This window comes from Diabrotica undecimpunctata, chromosome 1, assembly GCF_040954645.1.
Source record: "Diabrotica undecimpunctata isolate CICGRU chromosome 1, icDiaUnde3, whole genome shotgun sequence".
Taxonomy (NCBI): Eukaryota; Metazoa; Arthropoda; class Insecta; order Coleoptera; family Chrysomelidae; genus Diabrotica; species Diabrotica undecimpunctata.
In genome coordinates, this window is record NC_092803.1 from 113,721,178 (window position 1) to 113,738,788 (window position 17,611).

General features: G+C 30.4%; 1 protein-coding gene across 1 annotated transcript; it reads left to right on the forward strand.

Annotated features, from left to right (window-relative positions):
* The first annotated feature begins 622 nt into the window (after positions 1 to 622).
* LOC140439940 (juvenile hormone esterase-like) lies at positions 623 to 17,271 on the forward strand. Its single transcript, XM_072530131.1, has 11 exons — positions 623 to 739; positions 1,334 to 1,507; positions 3,320 to 3,445; positions 4,280 to 4,433; positions 5,132 to 5,317; positions 6,537 to 6,727; positions 11,251 to 11,434; positions 13,309 to 13,481; positions 13,587 to 13,704; positions 15,785 to 15,899; positions 16,991 to 17,271. Exons 1-11 carry the CDS (start codon positions 686 to 688, stop codon positions 17,169 to 17,171), a joined length of 1,656 nt encoding a protein of 551 aa, XP_072386232.1. The 5' UTR covers positions 623 to 685; the 3' UTR covers positions 17,172 to 17,271.
* The last annotated feature ends 340 nt before the right edge of the window (positions 17,272 to 17,611 follow it).

A 17,611-nucleotide genomic window follows, 5' to 3' on the forward strand; every position in this document is an offset into this window, starting at 1 on the left:
AATGAATTATCGAGTCAATTATAATGATGATGGTAATTCTTAATATACACAGCATCTATGTCATAGAAATAACAGACATAGTTTAGTGAATAATGAATATGTTACACAACTAGCATTACTTAATTCATTAAATATGATTTCAATTATTATACCCCATAAGAAAAGAGATTTTATAATCATCGTGTAAGAAAAAGCTGATTTAAGAAGCAAATATGTTTAGACTACCTATAATTTCAATTGTCCACAACAGTTTTTCATATCAAATTCATCTTATTAATTTTGGTTTTACCAACTTTTGGGAGAATCCCCAAAATCCCCATTTAAATATAATACAAATACCTAGATCAAGTAAAAGATAATATATAATGCATCCATAGACAATTACATATATTAATTTAATAAATCTAAACAGTTAAAATGACGTCCTTTGTTATTTATAGCGTCTGCATTGATCAAATTGTTAATTTTCTGTAAAAATAATTTATTAGAAATAAAAAAAAAATAATTTTACACCTACCGCCCAGTTTTCAAAAAAGACTTTTTTTAAGTACATATTTACTGATACAATCTGTCAAGTGTTTTATTAATTATTTTATTGAAGAGTTTGGATAAGAGATATGACCTAGCAATTAAAATTGTATATAAAGTAAACTCACACAATACGAATTTGTCAAATTGAAGAACCATGCATTTAAGATTGGTCATTTTTTGCTCGTTGCTCTATGTTGCAACTAACGGGGTAAGTTTTGTTTTATTTTAATATTAACAAAATAAAACAATTTAAAATCAAACATTTTTTGACAATATCTATTTTATTTCCAAAAATAAAAAAAAAACTTATATCTACCGAATGCATATCTGCATATTATTCCAAACGTATTATCTCACTATGTAAATCATAAAATAAACCTATATTTTAATATAGATAAGACGAAATGCTCGATGGTTTGAACTCGAATTTGCCTTGAAAATCGTTATTTTCTTTTTGTTTTCAGTTATAAATAGTTATGTTTATAAATCGAAAACAATCAAATGTCCCAATTTAAATAAAATTGGGACCAATTTGCGCTTGGGCGACTTCTTAAACCTTATACTAGGGTGTCTCGCGAATGTGATTATGCAAAATTGTTTCATATTTTTATCCATATCCAATATTTTTTCGAACGAACTTGATAGGCGATTTGACTTATAAGGTTTCAAATTCGAAATTAATATTCATTCATTCTGAAATTTGTATAATGTTAGCACTAATTGAAAATAGCACTGGATACATCATTAGCTACTCTTAATATCATATTCTTACTCTTAATCGAATTATTACTTTGTATTTTAGGTACTTTCAACACCTCTAATTCAAACGCAATATAAGGAAGATGACTTAATAGTTGAGTTGGACAATTTGGGCAAAATCCGTGGACATATTCTTCAAAGTTCCGAAGGAAACGATTTCTACGCTTTTCAAGAAATTCCCTATGCAGAACCTCCTGTAGGAAAACTCAGATTTAGGGTAAATATTTATTGTTACTTAATAGTGATTAGCAAGTGGAGTGAGTAAGTAAACAAAAAGAAACGAATTTTTTAAACGAAAACCACAACTAAATGGAATAAAAATTAAGTTCAGGAAAAATTACGTCTTTCTTCAACATTATCCTAAATTATAAATTCCGGCACCATGCTTGATGTAAAATATGTTGTTAGTTTCTTCAACCGGTAATACCAGGTATAGTTGATTTTTCGCTCGACAAAACCAATGAATATCCTGTAAATATTCATCGGTTGATTGAAATAATCTAGTTTAAATGAACTTTTAGGCTTTTCACCATAATGTATTCAATTTATTTGGACTAAATGTATTCCTAAGTAATTACCGGGAAAGTATGGCTTGTTAAATCCTTTCTTCAAATATTGTACAAGTGACTTTTGAAATATTATAGTTTCTGCTCTGTAGTAAAATGTAGTTCACTCTTTTGATGAACCAAATAAGATGAATATTTTGACATTTTATAACAGTACGAACACGAACGGTGTAGTTAATATTGTAAACAGATTATATTCCATCAAGGTTGCTTTTATCATATTTTAAAAGTATTAGAATATATAGCCAAGTAATATATGTGAAAAACGTCTACTCTTGTAACCATGATGAAGTTAAAAAAAAATCAATTAAAATATACATACAGAAATATTGTTTTATAGTATCAGCAATCGGTCTGTGGGGAATATAACACTATTTGTGTTTTATGTCTCAATATTTGGTCACGAATTTGTGACTTCGTCAGGAGAAAAGTGTAAATTTATTAGAATAACTATTAGATATAAACAAAGTAAAAATGTCAATAGTTACAACTAAAAGAGTAAAATTTAAATTTTGTTAACATATCTAAAGGATATTTGTTTGATTTTAATTTATTTAGGAGTTATGGTAACCACAATTTTTACTCTTTTAGTTGTAAGTATTAAAATATTCACTTTGGTTACAATTAAAAGATATTGTAATAAATTTACAGTTTTCTCCTGAAGAAGTCACAAACTATTACGTATCATAATTCGTAATCGTCATTATCCCAAGAGATAATCATATTTGTGCTTATAACACTCTCTTATTTTGTGTACTGAATGCTTAAACCAGGGTATATTACTAAAGAATTCTTTAGCAGTATACTGTGCTTAAATGAGGTAAGGAGTTTTTCATTTATAATTGATAAACACTATAACGCAGAATTGAGTTGATTTATTTATTAATTTTTCTTTCGTGTTTTCACACTTCATTTTTGAAACTTTTTTACTTTTTTTTTCGAAGTATCTTAAAAATAAACTAAACAATAATAATAACATAACCTAATCGCACTATCACAATTTATTTGATGGATACACCGCGGCCAGTAAAAAAAATGACAGGTTGTTTGGTAGCACTCGTTTGATAACTTTAATTTAAAAATTATATAGCTATTTCGTGAAATAGGTATGTCATCATTATCAAAACATAATTTCACTCGTAAATTACTGGACAAATTTTTTAAAAATTATTTTATAGAAATGCAGCTATATTTAAAATTATTAATGTAATTTTGATAAGAGGGAATAATTACTGAAAATATTGAATACGGAAAGCGTTTAAAAAACTGGAAGCAATTATTGTGTCATCAGCAGTTCTTGAATCGATTCTAAGTCAGTTCTTGTTAAATCTGACCAATTATTTGCAATTTTAAAATACAAGAGCGTGCGCTATAAAATATCATTGCCTGTGTAAATTTCTTGACAATTTATTACGAGATAGAATATTAGGATTTGTGAGATAAAACGTTTATTGATTTTTTAGCCCCCCCAACCTCATCGTCCATGGGATGGAGTATTAAATGCGACAGAAAATAAAAAAATCTGTACACAAAAACCTGACCCAAATTCAACTGAAGACTGTTTGGTTTTAAACGTATACACACCAGTAGTAAGTATATTTATATTACATTATTCATTAAACCTAAAGAGTATGTAAAAGATATCGGCATAGCTCGCAACAAAGAAGAAAATAATATAATAAAATATGTGTATAAGATGGAAGGCAACCGTATATACGTATTTCTGACTATTGGTCGTCTTCAGTGCGGTGCAGCCAAGTTAGAAAAGGAGCATATTAACTTGGGAAAGGATCACTACAGGAGCAATGCGACCAATTTGTGGCAATAATGTTAGAAGACTGAGGTTTCCAGTGTAACAATCAACACATCCACGGAGGAAGCTAAGCTATCTGAAAAAAGGAATGCCAAACGTTTAGAACGTTTCAAACAACAAGAAAAAGGTTAATGCGAGTTAATAGTAAAATAAAGGTAAAATATATCGGCATAGCTCGCAACAAAGAAGAAAATAATATAATAAAATATGTGTATAAAATAGAAGGCAACCGTATATACGTATTTCCGACTATTGGTCGTCTTCAGTACGGTGCAGCCAAGTTAGAAAAGGCGCATATTAACTTGGGAAATATGGATACAGGAAACGACCAATAGTCAGAAATACAGAAATACGTATATACGTAAAGGAGCATGTTAACTTGGGTAAGGATATATATATATATATATATATATATATATATATATATATATATATATATATATATATATATATGAACAGACTTCCGAGGGACATATAGGAGAAGCGTAAAAAGCGCAAATTTTTAACTAAAATTTTGGAGTCCATCTAATCAGATTTTTATAATCATAATATTTGTTTTGTTTCAAAAAATATTCATATTAATAGGTAACAATTAATTTTTTTTTTGTAGAAACCCAGTTCTAATAATTCATTGCCAGTATTCTTTTGGATTCCTGGTGGGGCATTCGTTACTGGTAGTGGTTCAATAGTTCAATACAACCCAAAACTATTGATTGATTATGATATAATCGTAGTAACAATAAATTATCGATTAGGAGCATTTGGTAAGCATTAATATTTTTTAATTCCACGTAGTTATTAAAAGCTAAATATATCATAGCTCAAAAAAGAGTTTCCAAATATTGCACGAATAAAAAATATAGGATAGATATTTTTGTAATAAGTTTTCGTTGTGTTGAATTGTCTAGTTTTTCATTAATCTATTACGCTTTTTAAGTATAACGTCTCAAATCTCTTCTATTATCTACCTATGTTTTCTTGTATATATCATATTTATTTGGTCCATTTTTTTCCTCTTTTCTGTCCATTGGCCTAATTTTCTATAATCATTTTCATCTTAATCCATTTACGTTTTGATTTTCTAATATTTCTACATCAAATTAATTGCTTTTATTCTAATTCTTTATTAAAATTTTATTTTTAGATACTTTTATATGTTTATTCTTTATTTTGTACCATTTAGTTTTTTCTAAACTTACTCTTTTTCTAAAAGTGCAGTGGTCCGATGTTTCATGTTTATAACATTTGTTTATGGACTTCATCCATTCCTTTGATTGTTATTTTTACTGAAGTATGTAAATAATATAATACTAAGACTGTACATTTTTATTAATTATATCTTAAGACTTGATTTTTAAATTCCGTTGAATATCTGCTGGCAACCCAATCAAAAAATTATTTAATATTGCTTAACTCATCGATGTTTCTGTAGTATAGAAATATATTTACACTTATTTTTCAGGATTTTTAACAACACTTGATGAAAATATACCAGGAAACTTAGGACTTAAGGACCAACATCTAGCTCTTAAATGGACACACGACAATATCCATAAATTTGGAGGTGATCCCAAAAAAATAACAGTTTCTGGAGAAAGTGCTGGAAGTATGTCCGTTGGATTCCATTTGCTTAGTAGATTAAGCAAAGGTATGCAATCCAGTTATTAAATGAAGATGTGTTCTACTTCTTCTGTTATTATTTCTTTTCAAAGATTCGATATCATTATAGATAACATATCTTTAATAATTGTTCTTCTAAGAAGTTTACATAAAGCTGCAGTTACTCTGCAATTCATGATATTTTTAAGAAGTATAATATATACCAAATACTGAAGTGCTTCTTTTTATTTTTGTCAATATCTTACGCTCTTTGTTCACCCGTTAAAGTATCTTATCATTTTTTATTCTATTCGTCCATATTTTAAAAATTCGCTTCTATCACCACATTTTTAAAGTATTATTTAAGTAATTTATCGTAAGGTCCATATCTCAGTACAATGCAAAAGTGTGAAAAACACATAGCAGCGTAATGTATGGATCTGCAGACCAAAAAGTAAATTACAGTTGCCAAAAACTGTTTCTTATTATGTGCAATTCCTATTGTAATTCCCGTATAGATTTGATATTATTGTCTTGAATTTACTGTGTATATCTTATATCATTGAATTGATGAAGCAATGGCGTCAAGAGACTTAGAAGAAGCAACTGCATATGACAGAAAAATATAGAAATTGGGGGCGGAGAAGCGGATATAGCCGTAATCAATCCGTTATTATATATATATATATACATATCTTATATCATTACATCTGATGTGTAGGACATCAAATGATGGATATATTTTCGACAAACAAAATAAACTGGGCAGCGTTGCTCAGGGTCGCGGAGATGTGGGCGTAACTGTTTTGACCATTCCTATTAGCACATAAACAACAGAAAAATCGAAAAGAAGAAAAATTAGGAGATACTAGCTACTAAAGCTAATCCAGAAATATGGGATAAATAATACTAAGAAACTAAGAACAGTCATAATTAATTTGCCAAAAAAGGGCGTCACTATCTCTTTTCTTCGATAGAAAAAACGAAAATAGACCAAAACAGACCAAAATAATGTTAAAGAAGACGATGCCAAGAAGCCAGGTGTTATCAAATAGCATTACCTGACATATTATTCCTACAAGAAATAGGACCTAATAGAGAAATAAACTTAGGGATAACAATGCTCAACTTGGGACACTTTGATACCAATGATCATCATAATGACCGATCGTTCCAATAGTTTGGTTGTAACATTTTTTTACTTTTTTTTATATTGATGACTTTGTTATTATAACTAGATGATGATTATTTTGCTTTTTCAATTTCAGGCCTATTTAGAAGTGTTATTCAACAAAGTGGATCATCAATATCCGGTGTCTTTTATCCAACAAACGACAGAGAACTAGCATTCGAATTTGGCAAAGCACTAAATAGTTCATTTACATCAACAGAATCAAGTGATTTATTAGAATTGTTGCAGCAAGCAAATTATTCAGATTTAGTAGAGCTTCACAATAGGGTAAGTACATATTTATTCTGATTTACTATTGTTATCATTATCACTAAATGACGATTGTACCATACCTAGTGATCTCAATCGTGAAGAATTGATCTTAGAACATTTGTACATAATAGGCTTGAAGGCACCGTTTCTCAGTCTGGCTAGATTATGGGCGAAGTCGTTCTTAGAGGTGAAAAACATAAGGAAGAAAAGATACTAAACAACAAAGAAATGAAATTAAGGAAGAGAACAATTTTTCAAAAAAGAAAGTGTGCAACTGTTTATATATATAATAACGGATTTATTACGGCTGTCGCCGCTTCTCCGCCCCCAATTTCCATCTTTTTCTGTCATATGCAGTTGCCTCTTCTAAGTCTCTTGCCGCCATTGCTTCATCAATATCGTTGCGCCAACTTCTCCGTGGTCGTCCTCTCTTTCTTCTTTCAGGAGGGATCCATTCCAGTACTCTCCTAGGCCATCTGTACTCTGGCATTCTTTTAACATGTCCGAACCAGATTAATTGTTTTCTTTCTATGTCATCATTGATATTTCTCTCCATTTTCATTTCGTTTCTTATTTGTTCGTTTCTAACTCTCTCCAGTTTCGATCTACCGCAGCTTCGTCTCAGATAATCCATTTCTGTCGTCAAAAGTTTGTTTCTATTAGCTTTGGTGACGTCCCATACTTCCGAGCCGTAAAGTGTAATACTTTGGACTATACTACCGTAAATGTGTTTTTTGGTTTCTCGTCGAATTGTTTTTTGCCAGAGAAGAGAGTTTAAGGCACGGGTCGCTGCTCTGCCCTTGTTTATTCTTTCCCTGATTTCATCTGCGCTATTTCCCTTCTTGTTGAAAATGACCCCCAAATATTTGCAGGATTGCACGCCTTTGATTTTGTCGTCTTCCAAGACTAGGTCACATATTTCATCTGTTCCCACTGAGAGATATTCACATTTTGTCATATTCATGTTTAGACCTGCCACCTCATATTCTTCTTGCAGTTTTCTTACCATATAGCTAAGATCGTAGCTGTCTTCGGCAATTACTACCTGGTCATCCGCAAAGAAAAGTGTATATAGCTTGTTTTCTTCCACCGTTATTCCCATGTTTCTACATTTTTTTACCCATTTCACTAAGGATCTGTCCAAATAGATTTTAAATAAGGTGGGTGACAGACAGCAGCCTTGTCTTAGTCGTTTTGTTGTTTGAAAAGGAGAGGTGATTTCTTGTCCCATTTTAATTCTTGCAAAGTTTTGTTCGTAATATTTTTGAGTGGCGTTAATAAGAATTGGGTTTATTTTCAAGTTACCCATTTCTATCCATAGTTGGGAGATCGGTACACTGTCATATGCTTTTTCCAAATCTATTAAAGCTATATGAGTTTCTCTATTTCTCTGCACTCGTTTTTTTATTGCAATTTTTAATGTGAAGATATTATCCATAGTGGGGCATCCGGCCCTAAATCCCGCTTGTTCTTCGGGTTGTTTGTCTTTGATATCATTTTCTATCAGGTTTCGTAGTACTTTTGAGTATAGTCGGCCTATAGTAGCAATCACTGCGATCCCTCTATAGTTTTTAGGATCCATCTTTGTGCCTTTCTTGTGTATTGGAAAGATATACGATTGTGCAACTGTTTATAAATATTTGAATCCCAAAAAAACAAAAATGGGGTATACACAAATCAAAGAGAAATAATGCAAATATCTTTAAAATAAAAAAGTAAAACAGATAAAATTCACTGTATAGTCAAAGTTCTTGTGATGAATTCTGGACCCACTTTCAATAAGATGAAAGCAGTATTATGCAATGAAAAACTGGTAATAAAAATTAGAGCTTGAATGTTGAGAGTATTCTCTGCCCTTTTATATGAAGTTGAAGCCGGAAGAATTACAATCGCAAGTAAAAAAAAAACAAGCCAGCTTTAAGAAGTGGTGTTATCGAAACACGAAATCACTAAAAAAGATAAAAAAGAAGAAGAAAGTCTCAATACTTTAAAGGAAAGGAAAATGAGCTACTTTGGCCACATACTAAGAAATGAAAAATATGAGTTGATGAAATTGGTTATACAACGGAAAGTGGAAGAAATAACAAAAATTGGGGAGATGACGCACGTCCTGGTTAAAAAATTTAAAGCAGTGGAATGGAAAACCAACAACAGAACTCTTCAGAACTGCTGCTAAAAAAGTAAAATGGTCCGTGAATATCGCCAATTTCCCTAAAGGAAGAGGCACATAAAGAAAAAGAAGAAGACTTTATTATCGAGAATAACGAGTCTTAATTTTGGAAGATTTTGCCTCGTACACCAGTCAAATACAGTTACAATAATATTCGGATCGACGGAGAGGCGAAGAATAAAATACAACTGTGAAAAGTGAAAGTAATTAAAATAAAGAGGACATATTAAAAAAAAAATACATTTCAACTGAGATACCAAATTAAATTGGGTAACTTAAGCAACAGAGGCAATGACACAAATTGCAACTCCTTCAGCAACGGATGAAAACGGATCTTCACAACTGAAGTTCTAATGGAAAATGGAAAGGATAACCAGAGTTGGTCTATTTATAAGAAGATATTCAAATAACAAAATACCGTTTGATGGGCGGGTGGTCTAAATTTTGACGGAACTATTAGGGCTGTCGAAAATTAACTACATCTAACGGAAACTTCGGTCTTATGGTCAGACTTGTAAAGAATACTTACTATATATGCAAACAAAAGTGACCGGACTGGATTAACACAGTTTGTTAATCCATTTAAACACGCACAAAGAGCAATAAAGTTTTAATCGTGTCGTTTGATACTTGGAGTATTACAGCTATAACTTTTCCTAAGGGTACCTTACGGTTATTGTATACAGAGAAAGAAATGCCGAATATTGAGTACGAATTACTATGTAACGAAAATTGAACAGACTGTAGGATATATTAACCGAATTTTTGACACGTTACACGATAGGGCTAGACGATCATAACGAACCGCTGTAAATGTAAATAAAAACGAGCTTAGGCTCCAAAGTTCGCTCAACGTAGGTAAAATTCTAACTTTTAACTCTTTAGGTGCGTTTTTTAATGTTATATTTTATGTAACGTCTCATACTTCAAGAGACAAGACAGCAAAATTTTTGCAACTTACTTATTTTCGTTTACACCAACACGTTCGAAAGATATGCCTCATTAGCATAATTTTTAATTAACGTGGGATATTAGTCAAGGTCCTTGATATACCCAGTACTATATAACATAATACAACGTCTTCTCAAATTTCATCAACTAATAAATTATTAAAATTTATTAACACCGTAGGACAAAGGTTAGCAAACATACTATAATTATTATAATGGATATACTATAATTACACTAATTTTTACTTTGGACTATCATGTCTCTACAATAATCTTTAATTCATCTACTAATTGTATTGTACGAGTTGCAAATGAAATACATCGTTAACAGAAAATCAAAATAAAATCGGCTCACATTTTAATAGCTGTCCGTACATTTTAATAGGTAATAAGCGGTCCTTTGCAGTAAGCCAGCTATAACAACAAGAATAAAGTTTGAATGACTCTAGTTCGAAACTCAAAACCATCAAAAGTGATATTTTTTCATGGAAGTCCACAGCCAGAAGTAGATGCCAAACTATTATTACACGTCTACGACTTGGACACTGTAGGACACTCACGCCTATCTCTTCTCAAATAGTGGACGTTCAAAATTCGAAACATGTAATACAGTAGACAGTATAAAGCACTTCTTGATAGACTGCCCTAAATATCTAAATGAAAGACAGTTTTACAATTTGCCAAATAACCTGATAGCACTTCTCAACAACAGTTTAGTTCCGGACAATTTATTGGGTTACTTAAAATGTATAAATATGTTACACAAAATTTAACTTATTGCATCTGTAACAAATTAATTGTTACAAAAATGTTCAATTGTTCACAAATTGTAATTAATTGTTACAATGATTGATTGTTACAAATGTTAAATTTAATATTATTACAAATGTTAAAGGATTGTCGCTAATAACCTTTGGGTGGGTGACTTTGTCTCTTTAAATAAAAAAAAAAGAATAAAGCTTGAAATAAAAGGAACATCGGCATAAGCTCTAATACTTACTATGTAAATCAATCACTAGTCAGTAATCGTGTTTTCAATGATCTATTAATTGTAAATTGAACTTTCAATTCAATAGTTTAATACCAACAATTATTAATAACTATTAACTAATAACGATAATACTATTATTTTTTCTCATCTACTATAAAATTTTTAAATTTACTATAATTTGACGGCCCTGTCCGAATAATACCATTATCCAGGGTTGTGAACACGGGACACAAAAAAGATGCACAATAGCTTCCGTAAACAATTATGTAGTAGTAACGGTGAAGTCATAGAAATAGAAACCAAGAATTTTTAGCAATAAAGAAGACGCGCCAATCCAGCAAACAACCTGGATGTACAGTAATACATGTATTAAGACACTTATAATGAATTTATACATTTCTAATATAAATAATTTATTTCTTAATAGTTTACGTCTGGTAGAACATCGGGATTTATGGATGCATTGACCTTTAAGCCTGTTCTTGAGGATGAATCAAACGAGGATGCTTTTATTACCGGACCCATGCATGATGCTGTATTGAACGGTCATTTTAATTTAGTTCCTATTCTTATCGGACTAAATTCTGAAGAATCTTTGATGTTTTTACTAGGTATGTGTGTATTATTTTATAAAATAAGTATTAATTCACTTGTTCATCATAGCGATTTACAATCACGATATTTCTAGATATTTGAAGTTTATGATTCAAAGTTCTGATCAAAAAATAGAACTTATTTAAATTCTTCAATATATCGTGTATATTATAGTTAGGTAAAAAAATTATAAAAATTGGATTTTTGAAAATATATATATATATATATATATATATATATATATATATATATATATATATATATATATATATATGTATATATTATAATCTGTGAATTATGAATGGTATATGGACCACTGGAATATCTGTTATTTATTCCATAGTTACTACTAATATTAAGTTGGCTCTAATTCGTCAAGTATCTAAATCAAAAAAGTATAATAAATAGTTATGATTGATATTCGAGTGGATGTGTGGAATTAAATTTGAAATTCATTTTGGTAGTACACTACTTTGAATAAATGTATATTGTTATTATCTGAATTGCGATTATTCATCTAGTTGAAAACTCATCTGCCTTTAAGATTAACTTTAGCAGAAATTTAAATTATTAGTTTTTTTATTTATAATTAATTTTGTAAATTTAAATCAAACATAATTTTTTTTAAACAGTAACTGACTGTAGGTAGAATAGTTATATAACTATAATCTAAGATAATATAACAATTAAACTTAAAATGATATAAACAACTTCTAATGTATAATAGAATATATTTAAAATTTTTATATATGATATATATAATATAATTAAACATCACGGAAGTAGTGCCGCGAAAAAGCGAATTTCGTGGCGCTACTTCTACTACAAAAGCGCCTTGGTAAGGCGATGTAAACAGTTGGAGAAGTCCATTTACGCGACGAGGCGAGTTCGTTATACAATTCTTCTTTTTGATGTGCCTATCCGTTACGAATATTGGCGATCATCATGGCAATCTTTATCTTACCTGCAGTAGCGCGGAAAAGCTGCAGAGATGTTGTATTGAACCAGATTCTGAGGTTCTTTAAAGAAGATGTTCTTTTTCTTCCTGGACCTCGTTTTCCAAATATTTTTCCTTGCAGGATGGCTTGAAGGAGAGCATATCTGGATTAATTTCGGGTTAATTGTGGTCATTACCTCTCGGTTCTTATTAATTCTTCTGAGGACCTCCTCATTTGTGACTCGGTCAGTACACGGGATCTTAAGTATTCTCCGATATAGCCCCATCTCAAATGCTTCCAGTTTTCTGCACATATCTTCATTCAAGGTACACGATTTAACACCATAAAAAACGACAGAGAAGACGTAGCATCGCAGCATTCTTACTTTTGTATCAAGAGAGAGGTTGTGACTCTTGAAGAAGGCCCCCATCTGATTGAAGGGGGATCTAGTTTTTCCGATGCGTGCTCTAATCTCCTGGTTGTTGGTCCATTCTTCATTTAATATGGTGCCGAGGTAGTTGTAGTGTGTCACTCTTTCTACAGGGGATTGGTTGACGTAGAGTTGACCTTCTGTTATACAATACTTAGTCAAATTTATTAAAATCTATAGTAATGATATTAACTAAAAGCGGTTTTATGTAATTCTTCAATATAATTTTTTTTTGTTTATTTGAATCATCTATAGATTCAACATGAGTTTATTAGTAGTACAGTAGTACCGCCTACTGTACCACTTTTTTTTTTTATAAAATTGAAATTATCCAAACGGATTAAAAATTTTACAACGTTCAAAGTCTTCTGCTCAAAGTAGTCTCAATTAGCTGTTATCATCCTTTATCAAAAAATATTTCAAAGTTATAGATGTACCTAGTTTTAATATGTCTAAAATTAGGAAATTCCATTTAATCCCTTCTATCATTAACATTTTATTTAAAATATTATTTATTTTGCAGAAATTGACTCAAAAACTATTGAAGAAAGAGGCAGACTTCTTGATCAAAGTCCAAAAAATCTTGTATCTCGCTCTCTTAATATAGACGAAGAAGAAAGAGAGAATGTTGGAAGGCGTTTAAAAAAATTCTACACTTCCTCTTCTTTTACAGAAGATATAAATGGTTTATACAAGGTAAGAAATTTAAACGTGAGCTTCTAAAATTTTTAATGTGAGTTATAGCAATATTATAAGCCTGGAGTTACCTTGATCTAATATATCTGATTTATGTATTTTCAGTTTACTAGTGATGAAGTTTTTTCAAGATCAATAATACGCCAAGCTGAAACTGCCTCCCAATATGTACCTGTGTATCTATATGAGCTATCATGGTTAGCAGATAACAGTACCGATATAGGTAAGCATAAAAATAAAGCCAATTAATTATTTTAAGTTTAAAGTCTCAGTATTCATTTGACTATTGTTCTGACAGCGAATAGCTATAAAGTTAAAAATATGGTAATATCAAAAACCGTGTGAAAAGATCTTCTATTGAAAGTTGGCAACAACCGCAGAGAAGCGATGTGTTTTTTACAGCTTAAAACAGTAAATGTGACTCCACCAGTTTAATCTCTTACGTTTTTTAACTACCAATCTTTGCATCTTCCCAGTCCTCTCTTCCCTTCTATTTTCTCTTCGATAATTAACTTTAAAAACTTTGCTCTACTGTCTGTCTCTCGAAATTATATTCCCTTAACTCATTAAATATGAAAGTAAACTGTCCCTATTCTTTTTGTTCTGTGTTTTTGAGTATCATGTAATCTATTTTTCTTTCTCTGGTTTATTTTTACATCAACATATTTTGCCTCGGTTTCTGATCTTTTTGTAACATTTCTTAATTATTTCTTTCTTTTCGATAGAATTTCATTTTAACTCGGCTTTGACTTCCGATTAAAGTGTTGATAATACCAAATTAAAAGATAAGCACCGTGGATAATGGATCTCCCTGTCTAAGGCCTCTGTTTACTTCGAAGTAGACATACATTTTAGTTCTTTACCTAGTTTATCTTCCTCAAACCTGTTAAGTACCTTGGCTAACCTTGTAACAAGTATCCAACAGAGGAACACCTTTGTAATTTTTACATGCCAATATATCCCCCTTTTCTATATGGGGCATAATAATGCACGGATTCACGTTTTGGGCATTGAACATATTTTCCTCTTCCCATATCTTCTTGATAAGGCTGTATATCTTTTTTTTAGTTCCTCCCCTCCCACCTTAGCATTTCCTCAGCTATTTCGTTTCCTCCCGTTCTTTTGTTATTTTTGAGCCCACTGGTTATAGTTTTAATCTCTCCTTCAATAGACAGTTCTATTATTATGCCATCATCCTCTATAAGGAAATTTTGATTTCCACCCATATTTTCGAATTCATAGTTCACTAAAATATTTCTCCCATATACGCATTAATGAGTCTTTTTCACTGGTAATAGTTTCATCTTTTTTTTCATGTATGAATTGTAAATCAGCTATCTCCGTTCAGTTTTTTTAACTTCTTTATAAAACGACCGTAGCTATGTCTTTTTCTGAATTCTTTCCTCTAATTCTTGTATTACTTCTTCCTTATTTTCTCTTTTCTTTCGTCTACGTACCCTTCTCATTATTCTTCTTGGTCTTTGTAATTCTGGTTCATACTTTCATTCTTATTTGTTAGTGCAAATTATTGTCTTAATATTATCTTTTCCTGTACTATTTTGAGGCATTATTTATCAAACCAATTCTTGCCTGCTTTTATTTGGCTCGTTTGTGGAATAATTTTATCATTTACCATAGTTATCACCTCTCTTGTAACTAGCTACACTTTAGGTCATGTATATAATTTCTTTTTATTTTTACTTGCCTTAGCTTTTCTATATCATAACGATTTTTTCTCTTTAAACTTGTTTTTTGTGTTCATGTTTCTTTGAATTTCCTTTTACACCATTCCATATATAGCTTAACCAGAAAATGGTTCGAATTTATGTCGGCTCCTCTGATATTCCTCCGACTTCTTATATTTTTTATAAATTTCATGTGATTTTTTTTCTCAATACGTGATCAATCGGGATAAACGTCCTTCCATCGGGAGAAATGCAGGTTTCCTTAAGTAATTTTTTTCATTCTAACTGGGTAATCCTCACCACCATATTTTTTTCTATCGCAAAACTAATTAGTGTTTGGTCATTATCATTTGAAACGATTATTATGAAATAAATAATATATATTAACATCTGCCGTATCAGATGTATCACACGAAACTCATTAATTTATACAAATATTCATACCTACTGGCCGACCATTTAACCATGGTGTTTTTACAATCAAATACAGACATGTGTTCAAATGGTCGCAATAAAAACGTGTCTAATTAATCAAAGTTCTGTATAAATTTGTATATACCTCTTCCAAAACATTTTTTGACTAATTTTTTAAATGCTGTGACTCATATTGCTTTTTAGGAGTTCCACATGCAGCAGATCTATGGTATTTGTGGGATTTAAAGATTTTTGACTCAAATAATGAAAAGCTTAGAAAACCTATACTCAAGTGGTGGACGAATTTTGTTAAGTATCAGTAAGTACCATATTCCTTATTATAGTATAAAAGTAATATTTTTGGGATATCATTGTTTAATATTTCAATATTAATATATAATATAGGAATACGCATCTACTAGAATATTTAGTTCTAAGGATGACTTATTGCTAAGAAATAAGGTGATCTCAATTTGATCGTTTTATTTAAACTGTTTCTTATTTCAATAACCTATACTTTTGTTTCTGCTGTTCAAAATTAAACATAGATTCCTGAAACTGTCCAACTAATTATTTGATTTTTAACACGTTGTATATCAAAAACTACTAACTTTAGGGCAATAGTGGAACATATAGCCGTTCATAGAAGTTTATTGTCAATTTAATTTTAATATAAAGCATATAGGTAACGTTAAACATTATCCATTTGTTTTTTAAACGTTTAAACGTTAATGTTAAATTGATAAATTTAAAAATCGCCTGGTCTCTTTATTCCTTTGACATATATCGCATTTCTGAAATATTGAGGGTGTGTCCATGTCAAATAAGTAGTAGTAATAACAATTACCAAGCAATTTAACTCTAAAGCATGTTAAGTTGTAAGGATGGGTTATTGCAAAGAAGTACGGAAATCTCAATTTGATCATCTTATTTAAACTGTTTTTATTTAAATAACCAATACTTTTATTCCTGCTGTTCAAAATTAAACATAGATTCCTGAAACTGTCCAACTAATTATTAGAGTTTTCACACCTTGTATATCAAAACTTACTAACTTTAGGGCAATAGTGGAACATATATGATCGTTCACAGAAGTTTATTGTCTATTTAATTATGACAGAAATATAAGTTTCTATTTTAAAAAACAAATGCATAACGTCATGACGACATCATGTTGACGTGATCACGAGGTCACGGTGACGTCATCATAGTTACTATTATTCAAAATAAAAGCAAAATTAAATTTAAAAATCAACTGGTCTCAGCATTTCTTTCTAATATATCGCATTTCTGAAATATTGAGAGTGTGTCCATTTCAAACGAGTAGTAGTGAATATAATCATTAAGCGATTTATAGCTCTAAATATTGCTCTAATTACAGAATAATATTTTAATTCTAATATTTTTCAGGAACCCTACTCCAGATTCGGACGAAGACCTTCAAAACGTAATTTGGCCAAAAGTACAACCCAACGCTGTTAAGTATTTAGATATAGATTCGCAGTTCACGGTGAAGGAAAATCCCCGAAATTATTATAGTATTAAAGCCCTATTGGATGATTACATTCAACCACCATACATATCTTACTAAATTTTACATTTAGACATATTTATGATTATAAATTTTGGGATTAAAATACTATAATCACTTCATTAAACTAATGTATTTATATCAATGAAAATAAAACTTTAATACAAAACTGCAAATTGTGTTTTAATCATTTATGCAAATAACAATCATTGAAAAAAAAATAAGATAAAATTGAAATTACAAAAGAAATAGAATTAATCGATACAAATTTGACATTAGTCATTTGTGAGGACAATCTTACCACTTCATTTGTTGTATCAACCACTGTGATGGGAAAAATAGGACGTTAATCAGAACATCAAACGACACAAATAACAACTTTATCCATACGAGCGGTAGATAAATAAATAAGTCATGTGAATAAATTGCTATATAATAAACGAGCCTTTGGTGACATAGTATGGCCAGAATATTCTTATTACAGTTACACAGCCTATCTC